This window comes from Coenobita brevimanus, chromosome 47 (genome assembly GCF_032717465.1).
Source record: "Coenobita brevimanus isolate Jiangsu-jjx chromosome 47, ASM3271746v2, whole genome shotgun sequence".
Lineage (NCBI taxonomy): Eukaryota > Metazoa > Arthropoda > Malacostraca > Decapoda > Coenobitidae > Coenobita > Coenobita brevimanus.
Window position 1 is genome coordinate 27,314,300 of NC_137000.1, and position 17,559 is coordinate 27,331,858.

Here is a 17,559-nt window from a genome sequence, read left to right on the forward strand (position 1 = left end):
TGATGAGGGGGAGAGAAGTGTTGACATTTAAGAGTGGAACTTACTATTGTAATAATGAAGAGCATATGACGATGAAAATGACGAAAATAATGAAGATGGAGACGGGAGAAGAGGGAGAGGAGGGCAGACAGTGAAGAGGAGGAGAGAGGAAGTGGACAGGAGAACAGGGGGAGTTAGTGGAAGGGTGTGGAGAAGGCAGGAAAAATGAAAAAGAAAGTGAAATTAAGGGAAGAGGGAATGGAAAGTGGATGATGAAAAGATGCATCAATGACAATATGGAAAAAGAGGTGCAGAGGAAAGCGATGAGAGGGGAGAGGATGGATGGAGTGGAACACGGAGAGGGGAGTGGAGAGGAGAGGTATAGAGAGGAGCACGGAGAGGATAGTGGAAGAGGTGGGGAGGAACACAGAGGGGAGAGTGGAGAAGAGAGTGGTAGGGGGAGAGTGGAGAGGAGGAAAAACAGGGGAAAAAACTGATTATGTGGAACAGTGTGAAGAGAAAATATTGTTTGTGGTAATGTAAAGAAATGTAGCGGAGAGTGGAGAGATGTGGAGGAGAGTGGAGAGATGTGGAGGAGCATGGAGAGAAGTGGAGAGGAGGGTAGAGAGAAAATGTGGAGGAAAACAAATAACGTACACAGAGGATAGGGAGGAAAAGGCCAAGACACGTGGGGGAGAGATGAGAGATGTGGATGAGAATGGACAGAAGTGGAGAGAGGGAGGTGGAGAGGAGAGGTGGAGAGCAGAGTAAACCCCATCTCGACCCCTTGACCCTCGCAGCCCCCCTAGTAATTAAAACACCCCCCCCTCTCCACCCACGTCACACTCCTGCAGTTCCCCCTCAAAATTACATCTTCTTTCTCCTTATTTACTTTTTCGTGATGAGAGGCGAGGAGAGGAGAGACAGGATTAAGGAGAGGAGAGGAGAGACAGGATTAAGGAGAGGAGAGGAGAGGAGAGGAGAGGAGAGGAGGAGTGACAGGATTAACGAGAGGAGAGGAGTGGAGAGGATGATGAGAGAAAAGGTTTAGAGAAAGGACAATGGTGTAGACAGACTGACTCAGATAAACAGATAGACGGACGGAGGGATGGAGGGATGGGTAGATGGAAGGATGGACAGACTGACGGACAGACAGATAAAGAGAGAGAAAATTGATGAAGAATAGACACTGATAACGCTGAATAAGCCGTACCCACAACATACAAGAAATCCCCCGGCGGAGAATAAGAGTAGCGCTATATATGTACCACCCTGTACCATACATTTTTTTCCGATATCCTTGAAATTTCCCAACAATGATACATACACCAAACACGCTAAAAAAAAAAAAAAAACATGAATGGGTATTAATGGAGATAAATATCAATACTTTTTAGATGACGGTAAAAGTTGCAAAGAATATGTAATAAATGGAATACTAAATCTCAAAATTTTAATGCAAGGTGTGATTTAACACCTGCAAATGAAGTGCAAATTAAAAAAAAAAACTACAAAATTCAAGATACACACACACACACACAGACACAATTTTCTTTCTCCTCTCAATATAAGCTGTATTGAAAATAGGCAGAATAAATGAAAACCTTACCTTACGTAGATCTAAAGAAAGGCTGCTGAAAAAAACCTGACAATGCTATTATTAACAAACCGTAGAAGAGGTGATGGAAGTGGTAGGGGATAGGAAGAGAGGGGATAGGGATAGATTGGGTAGAGGGGAGGATAGGAAGTGAGACAGGGGAAGGGACAGAGAGACAGGGACTACAGGTGGGAGCAGGTGGAATGGGGGGAAGAGATGGGAAAAGAAGTAAGGATGGAAAAGGTAAGAACAGGGATTGGTATGACAGAAGGGTAGAGGAGAGGAAGGGATGGAGACGACAGAGACAGGGAAGGGAGAGAGGGAGAGCGATAAAAGTCGGGATAGAGGGATAGGGGTGAACGGATGGGGACAGGAGGGCAGAGGCAAGAGTTGATGGACAGAGACATAGAGGGACAAGGGACGGGGCGGAGGGATAGGGGATGCAAGAGGGAGGTGGGTGTGCAAAGGCTGGAGTGACCTACCTGTACGTGAAGAGGTCAGGAGGCCAAATGACCATTCCACGTCTCTAATGGTCAGTTACCAATCCAAGGCGAGAAATTACCTCCCCCCTACCCTCACCCTCGCCCTTCCCCTCTCCCTCCCCCTTCCCTTCCCATCTCCCCTCACTCTTACCCTCCCCTCCATCCCTTCCTTCCTCCCGGTCACTCGTCCCTCTTCTCTTCTGCACTTCAATCTGATCTATTCCCCCTTCCCTCAATTTCTCCCTTCTCCCCTTCCCTTCCCCCTCCCCCTCCCCTTCTCTTCTGCTCCTCAATCTTCCCCACACCCCAATCTCCTACCTACCCTGAATAACTTTCCACTTCACCCCTCCACCCTAACTTACCTTTCACTTTATAACTCCACCAAAACTCTCTCCGGTCTTCCACCCAAACTTCCATAGTCATCCACCACAAACCTCCACCCTAACTACATCTTCCACTCCATACCTCATCATAACATATCCACATCCTCCACTTCACACCTCCACTTGAACTTAATATTCCACTCACGACTTAACCACAACCCTCTTTATTCATCCACTCATCTTTCTCATCCATCCACTTACTCTTTCACTCCATACCTTCACCCTAATAAATCCACACCTTCCACCTCACACCTCCATCCCAGCTTAATCTTCCACTTCTTCTTCCACCGTGACTCACATTTCGATACACAACACCTCCCTCTTGCCTTCTGGACTCCAGCTCCTTAGTGTTACCTTACAAATTAATTCTCTCTCTCTCTCTCTCTCTCTCTCTCTATCTCTCTCTCTCTCTCTCTCTCCTGCCCTTAACCTTTCACATCCACTTCCCCTCCTCCCCCTCCCCAATTTTTTACCTACTTCCTCCTATTATTTTTTCCTTTTAGTTTCTCCTTCATCAATCTTGCTCCCTTTTACCTCCTTTTTACTTCCCTTTTTCCTCCTCTTATCTCCCTTTTACCTCCTTTTTACTTCCCTTTTTCCTCCTCTTATCTCCCTTTTACCTCCTTTTTACTTCCCTTTTTCCTCCTCTTATCTCCCTTTTACCTCCTTCCACCCATTAATTTTTCCTTTTAGTTCTTCCTTCATCCATCTTGTTTCCTGTCTCATTCCAACTTTCCGCTTCATCTTGACTTACATCTCATCCATTTTAATTTCCTTTTTATATTCCTTTCGTCTCTTCCTTCCTTCCTCTCCCTCCATCCCTATTTTCCTCCTCCCTCTCTCCTTGCCCATCATTCTTTTCCCTTCCTTCCTCTCTCCTCTCCCTCTCTCCCCCTCCCCTTTCCTACCATACTCCTCTCTTTCCTTACTTCCTCCCTCCTACTCCTTCCCTCTGTCTTCCAGCTCTTCCCTCTTCCTCCACCTTCCTTACCTCTCTCCTAAGTTACTCTTTCCCCTCTCCCTTTTCCATCTTCTTCCTTCCTTCCTTCCACTCTCTCTCTCTCTCTCTCTCTCTCTCTCTCTCTCTCTCTCTCTCTCTCTCTCTCACCTCGTCGTCGTCGTCGTCGTCGTCGTCGTCGTCCTCCTCCTCCTCCTCCTCCTCCTCCCAACATTCCGTTATGGGTCAGTGTTTTTATGGGGAGTGGAAGCAGTATCGTTAGCTGAATGGGGGAGGGGGAGGGGGGAGGGGGGAGTGGGGGGAGGAGGAGGGGAGGGGGAGGGGGAGTAAGAGGAGGAAGAAAAGATGGAAGAGGAAGAGGAGGAAAAGAAGGGGGGAGGGAGAGGGAGGATAAAGTAAGAGGAGGAGGAGAAGGAGGATAAAGTAAGCTGATGAGAGAAGTGGGAGCGAGAGAAAGGGAGGAGGAAGAAGGAGAACAGGAGAGGGAAATTAGGAGGGGGAGGTATAGGAGAAAGAGAACAGTGACGGAGGAGGAGGCAGAGCTGGAGGAACAGAGGGAAGACAGGAAAAGGGCATGGAAAAGGGAGAAGAGAGAAGGATGGAGAAGAGAAGAAGGAGAGTGAGCAAGAAATTAATGTTGAAAGGATGAGAGAGAGAGAGAGAGAGAGAGAGAGAGAGAGAGAGAAAGGAAACTAAAGATGAAAAAAAAGAAGTAAATAAAACAATGGTAAACAAAATGGAGAAAAAAAAATAACATGGTCAGGCAAGAGAGGAGAGAGACAAAGAGAGGGAAGAGGGTGAGGGGAAAATGAAGAAAAGGAGAATGAGAAGTAAACAGAGGGAGAGGAAAGCAAGGAGAGACTACATGAAGAAAGCTACGGAAAGACGACAGTGGTGGAAGTGAGAAAGTGAAACAGGGAAGGATAAGATAAAGGCAAAGGGAGGAAACATAAGATGAAGAAAGAGAAAGACGGAGATAAACAATGTGAAGAAGACGAAAGAAAATGAACGGTACATGACAGAAGCCAGTGGTTATGGCAAACTACTATGTTGGAAAAGTTAAACATATCACCAAAGTGCAATCCAAACAAAATAAAACGTTATCAACATTTCCAAATAACACAAGAATATGGATGCAAAGTACACCATCAAACTAAATAAAACATACCTTGCAAAACAGAGATTATATATATACACATACAAAATATACATACTTATATATATATATATAGTACTCTTGTTTTAATTGGTCAAAAAAATTATAAAAATCATCGAAACAATACGTACTTGGACTTTTAACAGAAATATACTGGTTCTGGCACAGTAGTTTCAGTTCATTACCACAACCATCCACTCATTTCCAGTTTGTACACGCTGGAATCTAGCTAATTAAAAGAGGGAAGCGACAGAGAAGAGGTTAATTTTCTCTCGTGTGAAATTCGTGTTACAAATTACACGCCAAGTTTAATAGGCAAAACAAAGAACAAAAAAACCACTTCACCACCACCATCACCACCACCATCACCACAACACACACCCCATATCGCACATTTATAACCCCAGTACTATGACCTTTTCACTCTAATCTTGCTGACTACAGACGATTTTATTCACCTCTGGGGGAGAATTTTTGAACTGGAGGGGTTGGATAGAGACAGCCTTCACTAACCCCCCTCCCCCCTTAATTAATGCATTCCCCTAAGCTGATAAAAATCGTCTGGAGAAGCGAAAATAAAAAAGGTTAAAATACGTCACCAAACCAAAACGGGTAAAACGTGCGTCAATCTTTATACCGTAATAGAAAAACCGGGAACTATAAAACAATCAGGAAGCACAATACAGCGGCCCCAAACACCAATACCACGTCCAATCAACAATCTCCGCCGAAAAATAAAAAATAAAGTAAAATAAAAACGAAAAAAAAAAAGTCTTCCGAGTTTGGACTTCCAGTAGAGAAGTTTAGTTACAAATTATATATATATATATATATATATATATATATATATATATATATATATATATATATATATATATATATATATATATATATAAAACGAGTAAGGAAAGGGAGGCTTACGTAGGTCTTTTAATCAGCACTTTTTGTCCTCACTGCAGACATGCAAGTATGGAACATACAGGGAATATTGATAAAAAAAAAAAATTGTTTCCCTCTGATCAAACAGCACCATTCCTTTACAACGCATGAAACAAGAAAAAAAAACATTAACACAGACACACACACAGTACTCTTGTTTTTACCACACAAACAATAAGAAAGGAACACACAATCGAAGAGAAACACAATAATTCTCCCAATCAACAAACTTAATTTAATTCCGTAAGCTAATCAAGGTGAGAGAAATATACAGGAAGAACACTGGGTCCTGAAGTCGGTTTTCCTGTATTCATTACCCAGTCAATTTTAAACACCTTTATTTCTTTTTAATAGATGAACATAAACATTTTATTTAACAGATGATGAACATAAACAATTTTTTTTTAACAGAAGACTTTTAAACAGATGATTGAACAGATGAAGGAAAAACATAAAAAAAATATTCATACACCAGATTACAGGTGTCCTCTATTCATAAAAATCTGTAATAGCCAGACCTGAACTGCTGTACGTTGACGTTTGGGGGGAACTAATCTGAGAAAGTGACACTCATACACTCAATCAAATATACTTACATATCCTCTAGCATATATACTCACATACCCACTATCATATATACTCACATACCCACATCAAACAGAAAATAAACACATGAAAATAATAAATAACTTTTCCAATGAAGACCCTTGCTTCATCACAAAATCACGAAACGAGAAACATACCTGAGCGCGAAATTACACGCAAACATTTCTTTTACAGACACAGATGAGACACGAATGCAGAGACATTTAACAAAAGTATCTTCTTCCTCTATTCACACACACAAGAAGAGACTCACGAATGTTGGAAAAACTGTCACAAAATCACTCCCTTCATCAAACAGTCAATAAAGAAACACACAAATGCAGGAATAAAATAATAAAATCAGTTGTCATTCCCTCTCGGGCATCACCAGGCAATAAACATAACACAAACGAGCAGAGGAACCCAAATTATCGGCCTAATCAAAGTCAGTTTCTTTTACCACAATGACACAAGTATATGTAATCCTCCTTTAAAATAACAACAAAATCGTAACAAGACAGATGGGGAAAAAAAAAAAAAATCGATGCCAGTTATCATAATCAGGGAAAGACACATAAATGCAAGAAAAAACTATAACAAAATCAATACCTTTTTAACGCATTCATGACAAGGCAGGCAGAATAAGTGAAAAAACAAAAACAGAATTTTATGTGTGTTCTTAAAATCAGGAAAGACAGAAATAAATGCAAGGAAAACTATTACAAAGTCCATACCTTTCACACAATCAGGACGAGCCGGGCAGAAAGACAGGCTAGTTGTCCTCCCTTTCAATTACCACCTGGCTCAAAATCATATACAATCAGAGAGATAAATAACAGAATCACAATGTCAATGCCAATCACATCACACAATGAGACAGTGATAACAAAATCACAAAGTCAATGCCAATCACATCACAGAATCAGAGAGAGAGATATAACAAAATCACAAAGTCAATGCCAATCACATCACCCAATCAGACAGGAATAAACAACAAAATCACACAATCAATGCCTTTTAAAGAGAGACGAATAAAGGAACCACACAATCACTGTCTTTTATCACAGTCAAGAACAGCAAGGCAAAACAGGGATGTCAATGTCCCTGTTCTTTCAAGCATCATCTGGCTTTAATATATCACAAAAGTTACAAAAAGATATTAAAGAAAAGTCATGAAATCAGTTGTTTTTCACATAATAATAATAATAATAAAATAAAGGCAGAACAAAGACGCCAGAGTTCCTTCTTTTTCAAACATCCTCTGGTTTCAGAATCAAACAAGCCACGAAGATTGACACAAAAATGAGAAAAAAAGCCACGAAATCAGCTCTTTTTCTCACAATTAGAAAGAGCAAGGCAGAAAAGGCAAGCTAGATGTCTAATTCAGGCATCACCTAGTTCTAAATAATATCACACAAGTCAAGAGGAAATATCTGAATGGCGACTTAAATCGGACAAAAATAACTTGCTTTGAAAATCATACCATTAAGAAGAGAATGGCGATACAGGGAAGTCTAAATGTCTTCCCCTTCGAGCGCCGTCTGGTTTCAAAATCGTATCAGGAAAATCAGCAGGAAAGACACAAAAATTAAGTAAAACAGGAAACAGAAAAGAGCAAGGCAGAGAAGCCAAGCCAGTTGTCCTATTTCGAGCATAGCCTGCCTCTAAAATGATACAAAAAATAGTTTCATAACAACACAAAAAAATGTCACTTGCTTTACCAAAAAATCAGGAAGGTCAAGGCAAAATAGGGAGATTGTGTTATTTCCCTTTTAAGTATTACCTGGACAGAAAAAGAAAACACGAAAGTCAATAAAAAGACATACAAAAAATATATAATTTCCTTTCATAAGTCAGGAAGAGCAAGGCAATTCAGGAACATAAACGATATAAATTCCCTTTCATCTCAGTCGCGAAAGGCAAGACAAATAACTAAAATAAAGAAATAAAGGAAGCCAGTTTGCGTCCTTCTCTTGCAAGCATCACCTGGGGCCCAAAACCAATCAGGTCAGGCTTCATTTTAGACACAAACAGAATGGGACTTCATTTTAGAGCCAAAAAGGTAGCTTCATTTTATCTCCTTCAGATCCAGGATGTCATATTCATTCTTGCTATTTTCTGACGATTATATTCAGCTTTAGAGAAACTTTTTAGGCTGGAAAGGATTAACTTAGCCTTCAATAATCCTTTCACTAATAAAATATTCTCCCAAGCTCAATAAAGTCGCCTGATAACACTAGGAGTAAAGAAATAATGACATCCAAGGCGAAGGAGGTGGCGAGACATACAGAACTGAGCTTTATTTTACAGACACAGAGAAACGTAGCTCCAATTTAAAGAGAAAAACACAGGTAATCGAGCTTCATTATAGAGAGACACAGAGAACGGATCTTCATTGACACGGCTAATTAAGGTAAACGAGACTCACCTGCGCCACAGAACGAGAGGCCTGAAAAAATATAGGTGTTAGCTAATTACAGGTGGGCAGTGGTGGCAAACAGACATGGGGGAAGTGGAGGAGGAGGAGGTCTCGTGTGTGTGTGTGTGTGTGTGTGTGTGTGTGTGTGTGTGTGTGTGTGTGTGTGTGTGTGTGTGTGTGATAAACCGTGTATGAATGTGTGTTTGTGCAGACCTGAAGCAAACAGCATCATAATACATTACAGGGAAACAACAGGGAGGGGAGGGGGGAGCAACACAAGCAAATATGACCCTACGTACTACAAATGTAATGTGCAAAGAATTCATTACAATCTTTGAATAATGTAATACCACAAGAAGGAGGAGTATATAAGAGGAAAGAGGTTTGGGTTTGAGGTTTAGTTTCGGGTTTACTTTGAGGTTTAGCTTTTTGGTTTACCTTGAGGTTTATTTTGGGGGGGTTTATTCTGGAAGGCTTAATTTCTGGTCTACTTTGTAAGAGGTTTACTTTTAGGTTTACTATGAGATTTATTTTCTTCTATGCTATTTATGTTTTAACTCCTTTACTCCTGTGATGCATTTTATTTGCGTCTTCCTCCTGTCTTAAGTCAGTTTTATTCACCTTATTGGAAGGGTTAGATTCAGCGTTCAATAATCCCTTGACAACATGATTTCGCTCTCTGAAAAAATAATAAAAAAGTAATCTGGCCGTAGGAAGAAGAATAGTTACGTCATCAAATATCTGACGGTAGGGAGAATAGAGTAAAAATCACGTCACCAAATAAAGGATCAGTACCAACACAGACTCCATAATGAAACACACAAGAGAATATTCATGGACCAAACAAAAATATGTGACGAAGAGGTAGAAAAACAAAAATCCTAAGCTGGCGAGAATTCAGTCTTGGGTAACGTTCACAGAAAAAAGAAAAAATACGCAACTCGGGATATTGGTGCTTATGTTCCGATATTTCGAAATGAAGCAAAATTTTCATGGTTCGACTGCGGTACCAATAATACTAGAGCAGTTACCATCACCGCTTTTTACCAGTTTTAAAAAAAAAATGTTATTATTATCAGCAACCTTACTTTGGCCATCATTTCCCTCCGCATTACCATCAATTTCTCTGTCAGTACTGTTTACTTAATTCCAGTCAGTGATATATTTTCCTCTGTATACCTGTTTCACTCTAAATTGGCCTAAAACTGCCGCATCTCCTTCTTGAAAGCTCATCTGTAACAGTGGAAAGACAATAATATGCGATGCTAGTCACGAAGCAGTGCTATGGCAAGGACGTAGAGCTGTAGCAGTGCCTTATTCTGCTGTAGAGCTACGTGAAATTAGCCGGAAAAGGGAGGAAAACTGAACCCAGTTAGTGTAAAAAGAGTATAATTTAACTTCCCAGAGACTTTCCTTAGTGGAGAAGATAACTGCTCTACAGACTTCATTAACCCCTACGCACTGAGGGAGATCTAAACTGAATATAATTATCTGATGGTAGGAATAATAAACCATAAAAATGCTTTATGGTACTGATGGGAAGCTGTATAAAAATCTGAGTGCCGGTGTGTGGAGAGGTAAAACACCAGGAAGCAATTCAGAGCCGCATATAAAACACACAATACCGCCAAACTCCTTTAAAAAAATACTTATCGCTACGCCGTGCCGCATAAAACAGGGCTCCAAGGCGCTCTATTCGCCAAACTTCCCGTCAGATCCTCAGTCCAATCGATGCAGGGAAAACGTAAATTCATACAACACGCCGCTTTAAAAACACGCTACTTTAGCCCACGCTACTTTAACTCACGCTGCTTTAAAACACGCCGCATTAAAACTACTTTAAAACACGCTACTTCAATCTGTGTGAATAAGTTAAAACCGAGATGGCCAAGATGTAGGCAGGCAAGTCCCCATTTTCTAAGTCATTTAAGGGATAACTGTGAGGATTCATCGCAATTAGCCTGAATGCCACAGTGAAGAGCGCATGCAACAGCGAGGTAAAGGAGGCAGACACGCTTCAATTTCATGAGGGGTTTTGAAATCTAAAATCCCAAAGGGGGATGCAGACTAAAAAATGATAATTCTTAAATTCCGTGATGACGATGATGAAACGTATTTGGTCTTCCTATATGGTTGCTGACTGCGTTCTGTAATATGGGATGCAGGCTGACCATACATAATAACCACAGGTGTTCTAGATATAACCTTTAATGACTAGGAGTTTGCATTTCACTCTGCGATTTCTGGTTTAAGTATGCGATCTTTACTGTCACACCCTTGGGATTTGGCCACATCTTCGCCTTTTCACCTTTTATCATTCCACTGCCGATAGTCTCGTCTGAGCCGAAAAAAAAAAGGCAGAAAGGAGAACATAGACACCATCGTACTGAAAAGGTTGACATATTTACTCTAAACACTTTTTTAAATTTCATTCTTGCAACCTTAAGACTATATTATACACTCGTACAATATCCTAACTGAAGAAGGTAGATTGATCCTTAGCAACACTTGCACTACGGGTCATCACTTTTAAAACTGAATACAAACTTCTTGCAACAGGCAAAATGAAGAACAGATGAACGTGCTCGGCCTAACAATACGACAATCAATGGCGAGGTGGAACTCCCTTAAGTGGTTATGGCGTAATGTGCAAAATAAATAGCCGAGGAGGGGACGTCACGATAGCACCGATGCAAATTAGGAAAATGGCCCACAGTAATTCCACTGGGCCTTAATTTACCGTCGTTTGGTAATGGGGTCCAATAACGAGAGACGGACGGACACAGCGTTGGCCTCATCCGGAAGGGGAGGGGAAGAGGGAAGGGGGAGGGGAGGAGGATGGGCGAGGGGGAAGATGGAAAGGGGGAGGGGAGAGAGGGTGGAGGGGAAAAGGAGAACGGGGGGCTGGATAACGGCAGTGTCCGGATGGCTTCTAGTTACTGCAGGAGCCGCGATACTGAATGAGTGATAGCGTCGAGCTGCACTTATTTGAGAATCGCTTGGCTGCACGAGTCGCTTCACTGAACGAGTTGCAGTACGTTGTTGCAAGATTCAAGTTATTGGAAGAGTTACATTGTTGCAAGATTCGCAGTACTGAAAGAGTTACGTTGTTGAATGATTTGCGTTATTGGAAAAGTTACGCTGCTGCAAGATTAACGTTACTGGAATAATTACGCTGTTGCATGATTCGCGTTACTGGATGAGTTACGTTGTTGCATTATTCGCGTTAGTACATGAGTTACGTTACTGGAAGTTACAGCACGATTCGTGTTACTACACGAGCCAAAGTGTTACAAGATTAGCGAAACTGCACAAATGGCGTTGCATCGAGTTACTCATTGACTAGCAATATTGCATGAGTTGCGTTATTGCATAATTAGCGTTACTGCATATGTCGAAATATGCAAATTGCAGTAACCGTCACCCTAAATATCCACGTCCCTCATTCATCTGACGGAACTAAGCTACTCGCACAGCTTGAACACTATGTTGTGGTGGCACAAAAAAGAATGAACTTCAATTAAGAGTGGGAATGAGTCTTTTTGGTTACTAATCAAATCAACCCCCCCCCCATCTGACAATACTTGGGATTAGGGATCTTTATTACGTAAAAACAGACTGACCATAGTTCATGAAATTTATGGCAATGATGTGTGGCAGTATGAAGAGTGTGTGAAGTGACGGAAAGGTGGATTTGAACAGACTGGTGTACGGGGAAATTAATACTGATTACAGAATGACGATCACTACATAAACGCAAGTTAGGTCTCGAGTTGCTATGGGAATTAAAGAGACTGATATTACAACAAGCTGTTAACGAATGCAGGTAATGCATATATTTAAGTCTAGCTTATCAATCTGACAATATCTGCAGGTAATAAGGGTAAACTAGCAAAACCCCGAGTAATCCTTTCACAGCGATGACATCTTTTATGTTATTTCCTTCTACCACTAGACGAATTTAAATGTCTAGGGAGAGGCTTTCGTACTGGACGGGTTTAAGCAGTCTTCATTTACCTCTCCACTACAAAAGCCCTGCTCTTCAGGTAATTAGCGTCGTCTGGAGGTGGCAAGAATACGCTAATTAAAAATGTCATCGTACCGATATGGTTAACTGTGTTTCGACAAAATATATCAATTAAAAGACAGCATTATATCCATCTAAAGTATATCACGTAGTAGTACTAATTGCTGCTGCCCCAGGTTCACCTGAAACATGAACCCAGTGGACTGCAGGCTGAAGCTACCCTTTTGCTGCAGTCCACCACCCTTCTTTTGGGGGATAGGGAGACAAAGTGGGAAGTTTGTATAACTGTGCAGCTCCACAGCCCAGCTACATCAGTGCCACTACATGAAGGCGTCCCCCTCCAGCACCAGCATATCCCGTAAATAATATATGGCTTTGCAGTAAATTAAAAAGCAATGATAAGGCCCATGAATAAGCTGGTGAGGTAAGACATGCACAAGTCAGCTCGCACAGGAGGTAAGCAGAGAGGGGCACGCTCAGAGGAGGAGCTGTTTTTCCGGCTAGCGTGAAAGCTGTCAGGGGGTGTCAGGTGTGGTGCTGTGCTGTTGTGTGTGTGTGTGTGTGTGTGTGTGTGTGTGTGTGTGTGATGTATATTCTCCTGTTTTGTATTTCACCTTCGTCAAGGCTATGTTGTCATGAACATATTAGTATTCCACATCAACCGTACCTTCCTTACTGCATTTTCACCTCTCTCTTTGTACTGATCCGTATTTCCGTAATTAATCGGTACAGCTTGGTACCACAGACCCCTTCTCTTTATAACTTTTATCATTAATTTCCATCTCCGTATTCAACAACTATCACAACACTCCAGTCTCTACCTTCATATTACTTCACAAGCTCAGAGTCTATCCTTTGTATTTCTGTATTCTCAAGTTGGCCACAGAGCACCTGGATGTTACAATATGTGACTGCGTTTCGAAATTCTACTAACTCACTGTATTTTATTATCAGTCTGTATTTTTCACCTCTCACTGTATTCCTGAGATATACTGTTCTGTACCCCTTTGTAATTTATCTTGTACTTAATGTATCTGACGCCTGGGACGATACATATTTGTGGAGAGGATGAAGAGTAAGACTAAGGAGAAGAAAGTGAAGTGGAGAGGGGGAGAGGGAGGAAGAGACCGACGATGAGATGGAGGGATGGAGTGGAGAGGTATATGAGAGGGGGGGGGGGTTGAGTTGGGGAAAGGGCACCGTAATGGCTGGGGAGAGGGCAACATGGAGGCGATTCGTTTGTGGCCACCCCTTACGGGATTAAAGCGTCTGGCTATAGATGGACAGTGACTTTATCGTTCTCGTAGTAGGTAATATAATTCTGCCACCTCTTTATCTCGTATAGTACTCTTGATATACTCCATTCCCTTTGTCGAGATATCTACTTGAAAGCAAGTGTATTAATCTACTTGCCTCATTCTGTATCTACTAGTAAATTTCATGGTGCATTTGTTTATTGTGAGGAGCTTTTATTTTCTTTATTTTTTATTTATCATCCTGTAATATATGCTACTCAGAAAGTCCGCTGGTTCTGTTTGGCATTTGACTGCAATTTTTTTTTTTTAAATCAGAACAGAGGAAGGAAAAACAAATTAATAAAAAACAATACTCCATACACCAGATTACAGGTGTCCTCCATCTTCGCTAATTATGAACTAGTTTTGTATCTGAACACCTGAAGGATGAGTGAATGGAGATCTGAACTACTTTCGCCGGCCACACTAATAATATTTCATTTTCTTATGTTAATTTCCTTTATTTTCTCTATTTCTGAATCATACCCATCCAACTTATAGATGTGGGATTATGATGATGATGATGACGATGATGATGACTATGATAAGATGATGATGATGATGATAATGCTGACGATGATGATGATTATGATAAGATGATGATGATGATGACGATGATAAGATGATGATGATGATTATGTTGACGATGATGATAAGATGATGATGATGATGATGATGATGATGATGTATTCCACTATGCATCTGATGATGAATTTGATGGTGATGATGATGAAATATTTTACTACGCACGTAATTACCACTAAACTTTTATTTTCTCCCAGTGAAATAACAGCCAGGTAGTGAACACAGGTAAATTAATCAAGGTATGCAGGCTAACGCACGCGGCTCTAAATGCAACACCCCATTTTCATCCTGTTAATTGGTCACGAAGGGGGTGGGGATGGGGGAAAGGGGGGTGGGGGATTAGTGGGGGGAAAAGGCGAGTGGGGGTTAGGGGGAAGAGGGGGTGGGGGTTATTGGGATAGAGGGAAGGGGTTTGGGGAAAGAACGAGGTGGAGGGTGGGTGAGTGGAGTTGGAGATTTGGGGGAAAGAGGGTGAGGGTGGAGGTGGGGGTGGGACCGGGGGTTGGGGGTGGGTATGGGAGTGGGGGAGAGAAGTGGGGTGTTAGGGTGGATAAGTGGATGGGGTATGGTATGGGTGGTGGAGGAGTGAAAGGCAGGGGTGATGGAGTAGAGTGGAAGGTAGGGGTAGGGAAGTGGAATGGGGGATGATGGGGGTGGTGAGGGAATGGAGCGGAGAAGTCGAGTGGGTGAGTGGAGTAGGGAGGTGGGAAGTAGAGATGGAGTAGAGTCAAAGGTGGGGCGGGGAAATGGTGTGGTAAAGGGATGTAGGGGGAGGCGAGTGGGAGATGGGGAAGTGGGGGGTAAGGAGGTAGGGGAGAGGGTAGGGAATAAAAGGTTACACTACAAAATTAAATAAGCTTGATAGGATTTGGGCCTCGTGGAGTGTAATTTAGGGTTATTAAAATTAATCACTTCACACTAATGACGCAGACTCCAATTAATTCTTGTTACCTTGAGACACTGGCGATTATGAACCCTACATGAGACAAGTTATGAACGATGTTTTATGAATGTAAAAGAAAAACTAATTAGGCCACAAACGACAAAGCAATCCGAAAAAGTTACACTGAAACAGGAAACGAGCGATTAAACTGAACCAAGAGCAATACAGTGAAGAAATAAAAAAATATTAGAAATGTTATGAACGATACTTTAAATAGGTCATGTATGGTAAAACTAGGTCACGAACGATAAAACAGGCCAAGAACTAGGTCTCAGACAGCTCATGGACGGTAAATCAGACACACTACGATACCACAGCACAAAAACAAAGACAAAAAAACATGATAACACGATAGGCGCCAGACAAACAAAAACACACGAGATTATTTTCTTTATTGGGGTAGTTTTTATGAGGAGGAGGCCAAGGTTGAGGGGTGTCTGGCTGGGAGGGGAGGGAGAAGGATGGGAAAAATGGGGTGTGTGATGGGAGGGGGAAGGATGGAGGGTGGGTGGAAATGGGGTGAGGGGTGAGCGGAGTAGGAGAAGGGAAAGAGGGTGGAAGAAAAGCGGGGAAAATGGTTGGGGAGGGGAGTGGAAGTTGAGGGGGCAGGGGTGAAGAGGGGAGGGGACTGAGGGAGTGTGGGTAGTGTCGGGGGTGGAGGAGTGAAACGGGGGTGAGGGAGGGTGGGGGAGGAGAGGGGAGGTGTGGGCACGTCTGGAGATGGGATATTAAGAACTGTATTCCCAAAGTTTACCCCATTTCAACCAACAAGGGACCTGAATATAAATTTGATTGTTGCGTATCGTATTCTAGGAGAAGTCTGTAACCTGGTAGAAAAGAGGTTGTCTGCTTTAATGGCCCACGTGCAGTCGATAGGCATTACTCCCAAGCCAGATTCTTTCCCGCAATCTCCTTGGCATACGAGACTTGGTAGCGCTACTTCCTTGGCGATATTTTTTTAATACAGCGAAATCCTCTTATATGATACTTATATCCTTCTAATATCGACCTATTTTGTACCAGTAAAATACAACTGAACATATTAGTGTCGCAGGGAAAATATATCGCACGTCATCTCAGTATTCTCTTTTAAACGACATACAGAAAGACAGATAGATAGATTGACAGATAGAGAAAGACACACACACACACACACACACACACACACACACACACACACACTGACTGACAGACAAACAGACAGAGAGATAAAGGAAGTATCTAAATCCAATAAGCTGGAAACAATACAAGATACACCCACACAACTACGCCCAAAAGGAGTGTACCACCACGTAAGAAGGAATAACACACCTCCGTCCACAGCGGGGTACTACTTAGCGCTACACAACTACACGCAACACATGTGCACAACAGCGTGAAAGGAGTGCACAACCACGTCTTACAGGAGGCAATTCGTACGTCCCAAACACGGACAGTCAATGAGGAGATCTATGGACACGCAAGGACATCTTACGCCCCGCCCGTCCTGTTTTCATTTGCCCGCACGTAAAACTCAGCAGGCGCCACTCCAAACGGCTCATTAAGTGAATTGGTCCGGCCGCTCATCTTTATCCGGAGCCGGCCGGAGACGCGAGAAACTGCGAGGCCTGCGTATCCTCTGAAGGGTAAAGAAGGGAGTAAAGAAGGATGGGGGTTGTGCTGGAAATGGGAGCTGGGCCAGAAATGGGGCATGAGAAACGAGGATGGGGAGAATGGGAGCAGGAACAGGAGAGATGAAAGACGAGAAGACCAGAGAGGAGAGTATAGGAAGAAAGACAGGAGGGGGAGAGAGAAGGAAGGAGGGTTAGTTAAAAATGAGGCAGGAATCATGATGATGATGGGGAGAAGGGGAGTCGGAACAGGAAAGAGGGCTGGAAAAGAGGGTATAGGACGGAAGACAGGAAGGAAAGAGAGGCTTTGAGAAGGATGGAAAATCAATCATACGATCCGGTAAAGAAAGGAGACATAGAGAGGAGGTGGAAGGGCAGGAAGAGAAGGCAGAGATGAAGGTGAGGCTCGAAAGACGGAAGGGAAGGGGAAAAAAAGAAGATGATAGAGAATGCATAAGGAAAGTAGTTGAAGATGGGAGACAAAAGGAAACAGGGAGGGCTGGGAGCTAAATGAAGACAGAAGGTGAGGCCGGTAAAGAGGATACAGGAAGAAAGTGTAAAGAGAGGAAGAGCTGACAAGGACAGGGACAGATAAGAAGAT

At 42.3% G+C, this 17,559-nt stretch overlaps 1 protein-coding gene across 1 annotated transcript in view; it reads right to left on the minus strand.

Annotated features, from left to right (window-relative positions):
- The window catches only part of wake (ankyrin repeat and fibronectin type III domain containing protein wide awake), a 569,524-nt gene that overhangs the window by 313,862 nt on the left and 238,103 nt on the right, over positions 1-17,559 (minus strand). The window contains exon 4 of the mRNA XM_080271688.1: positions 2,398-2,415. Coding sequence (XP_080127814.1) covers positions 2,398-2,415 — 18 coding nt within the window. The remainder of the gene's footprint in view (positions 1-2,397; positions 2,416-17,559) is intronic.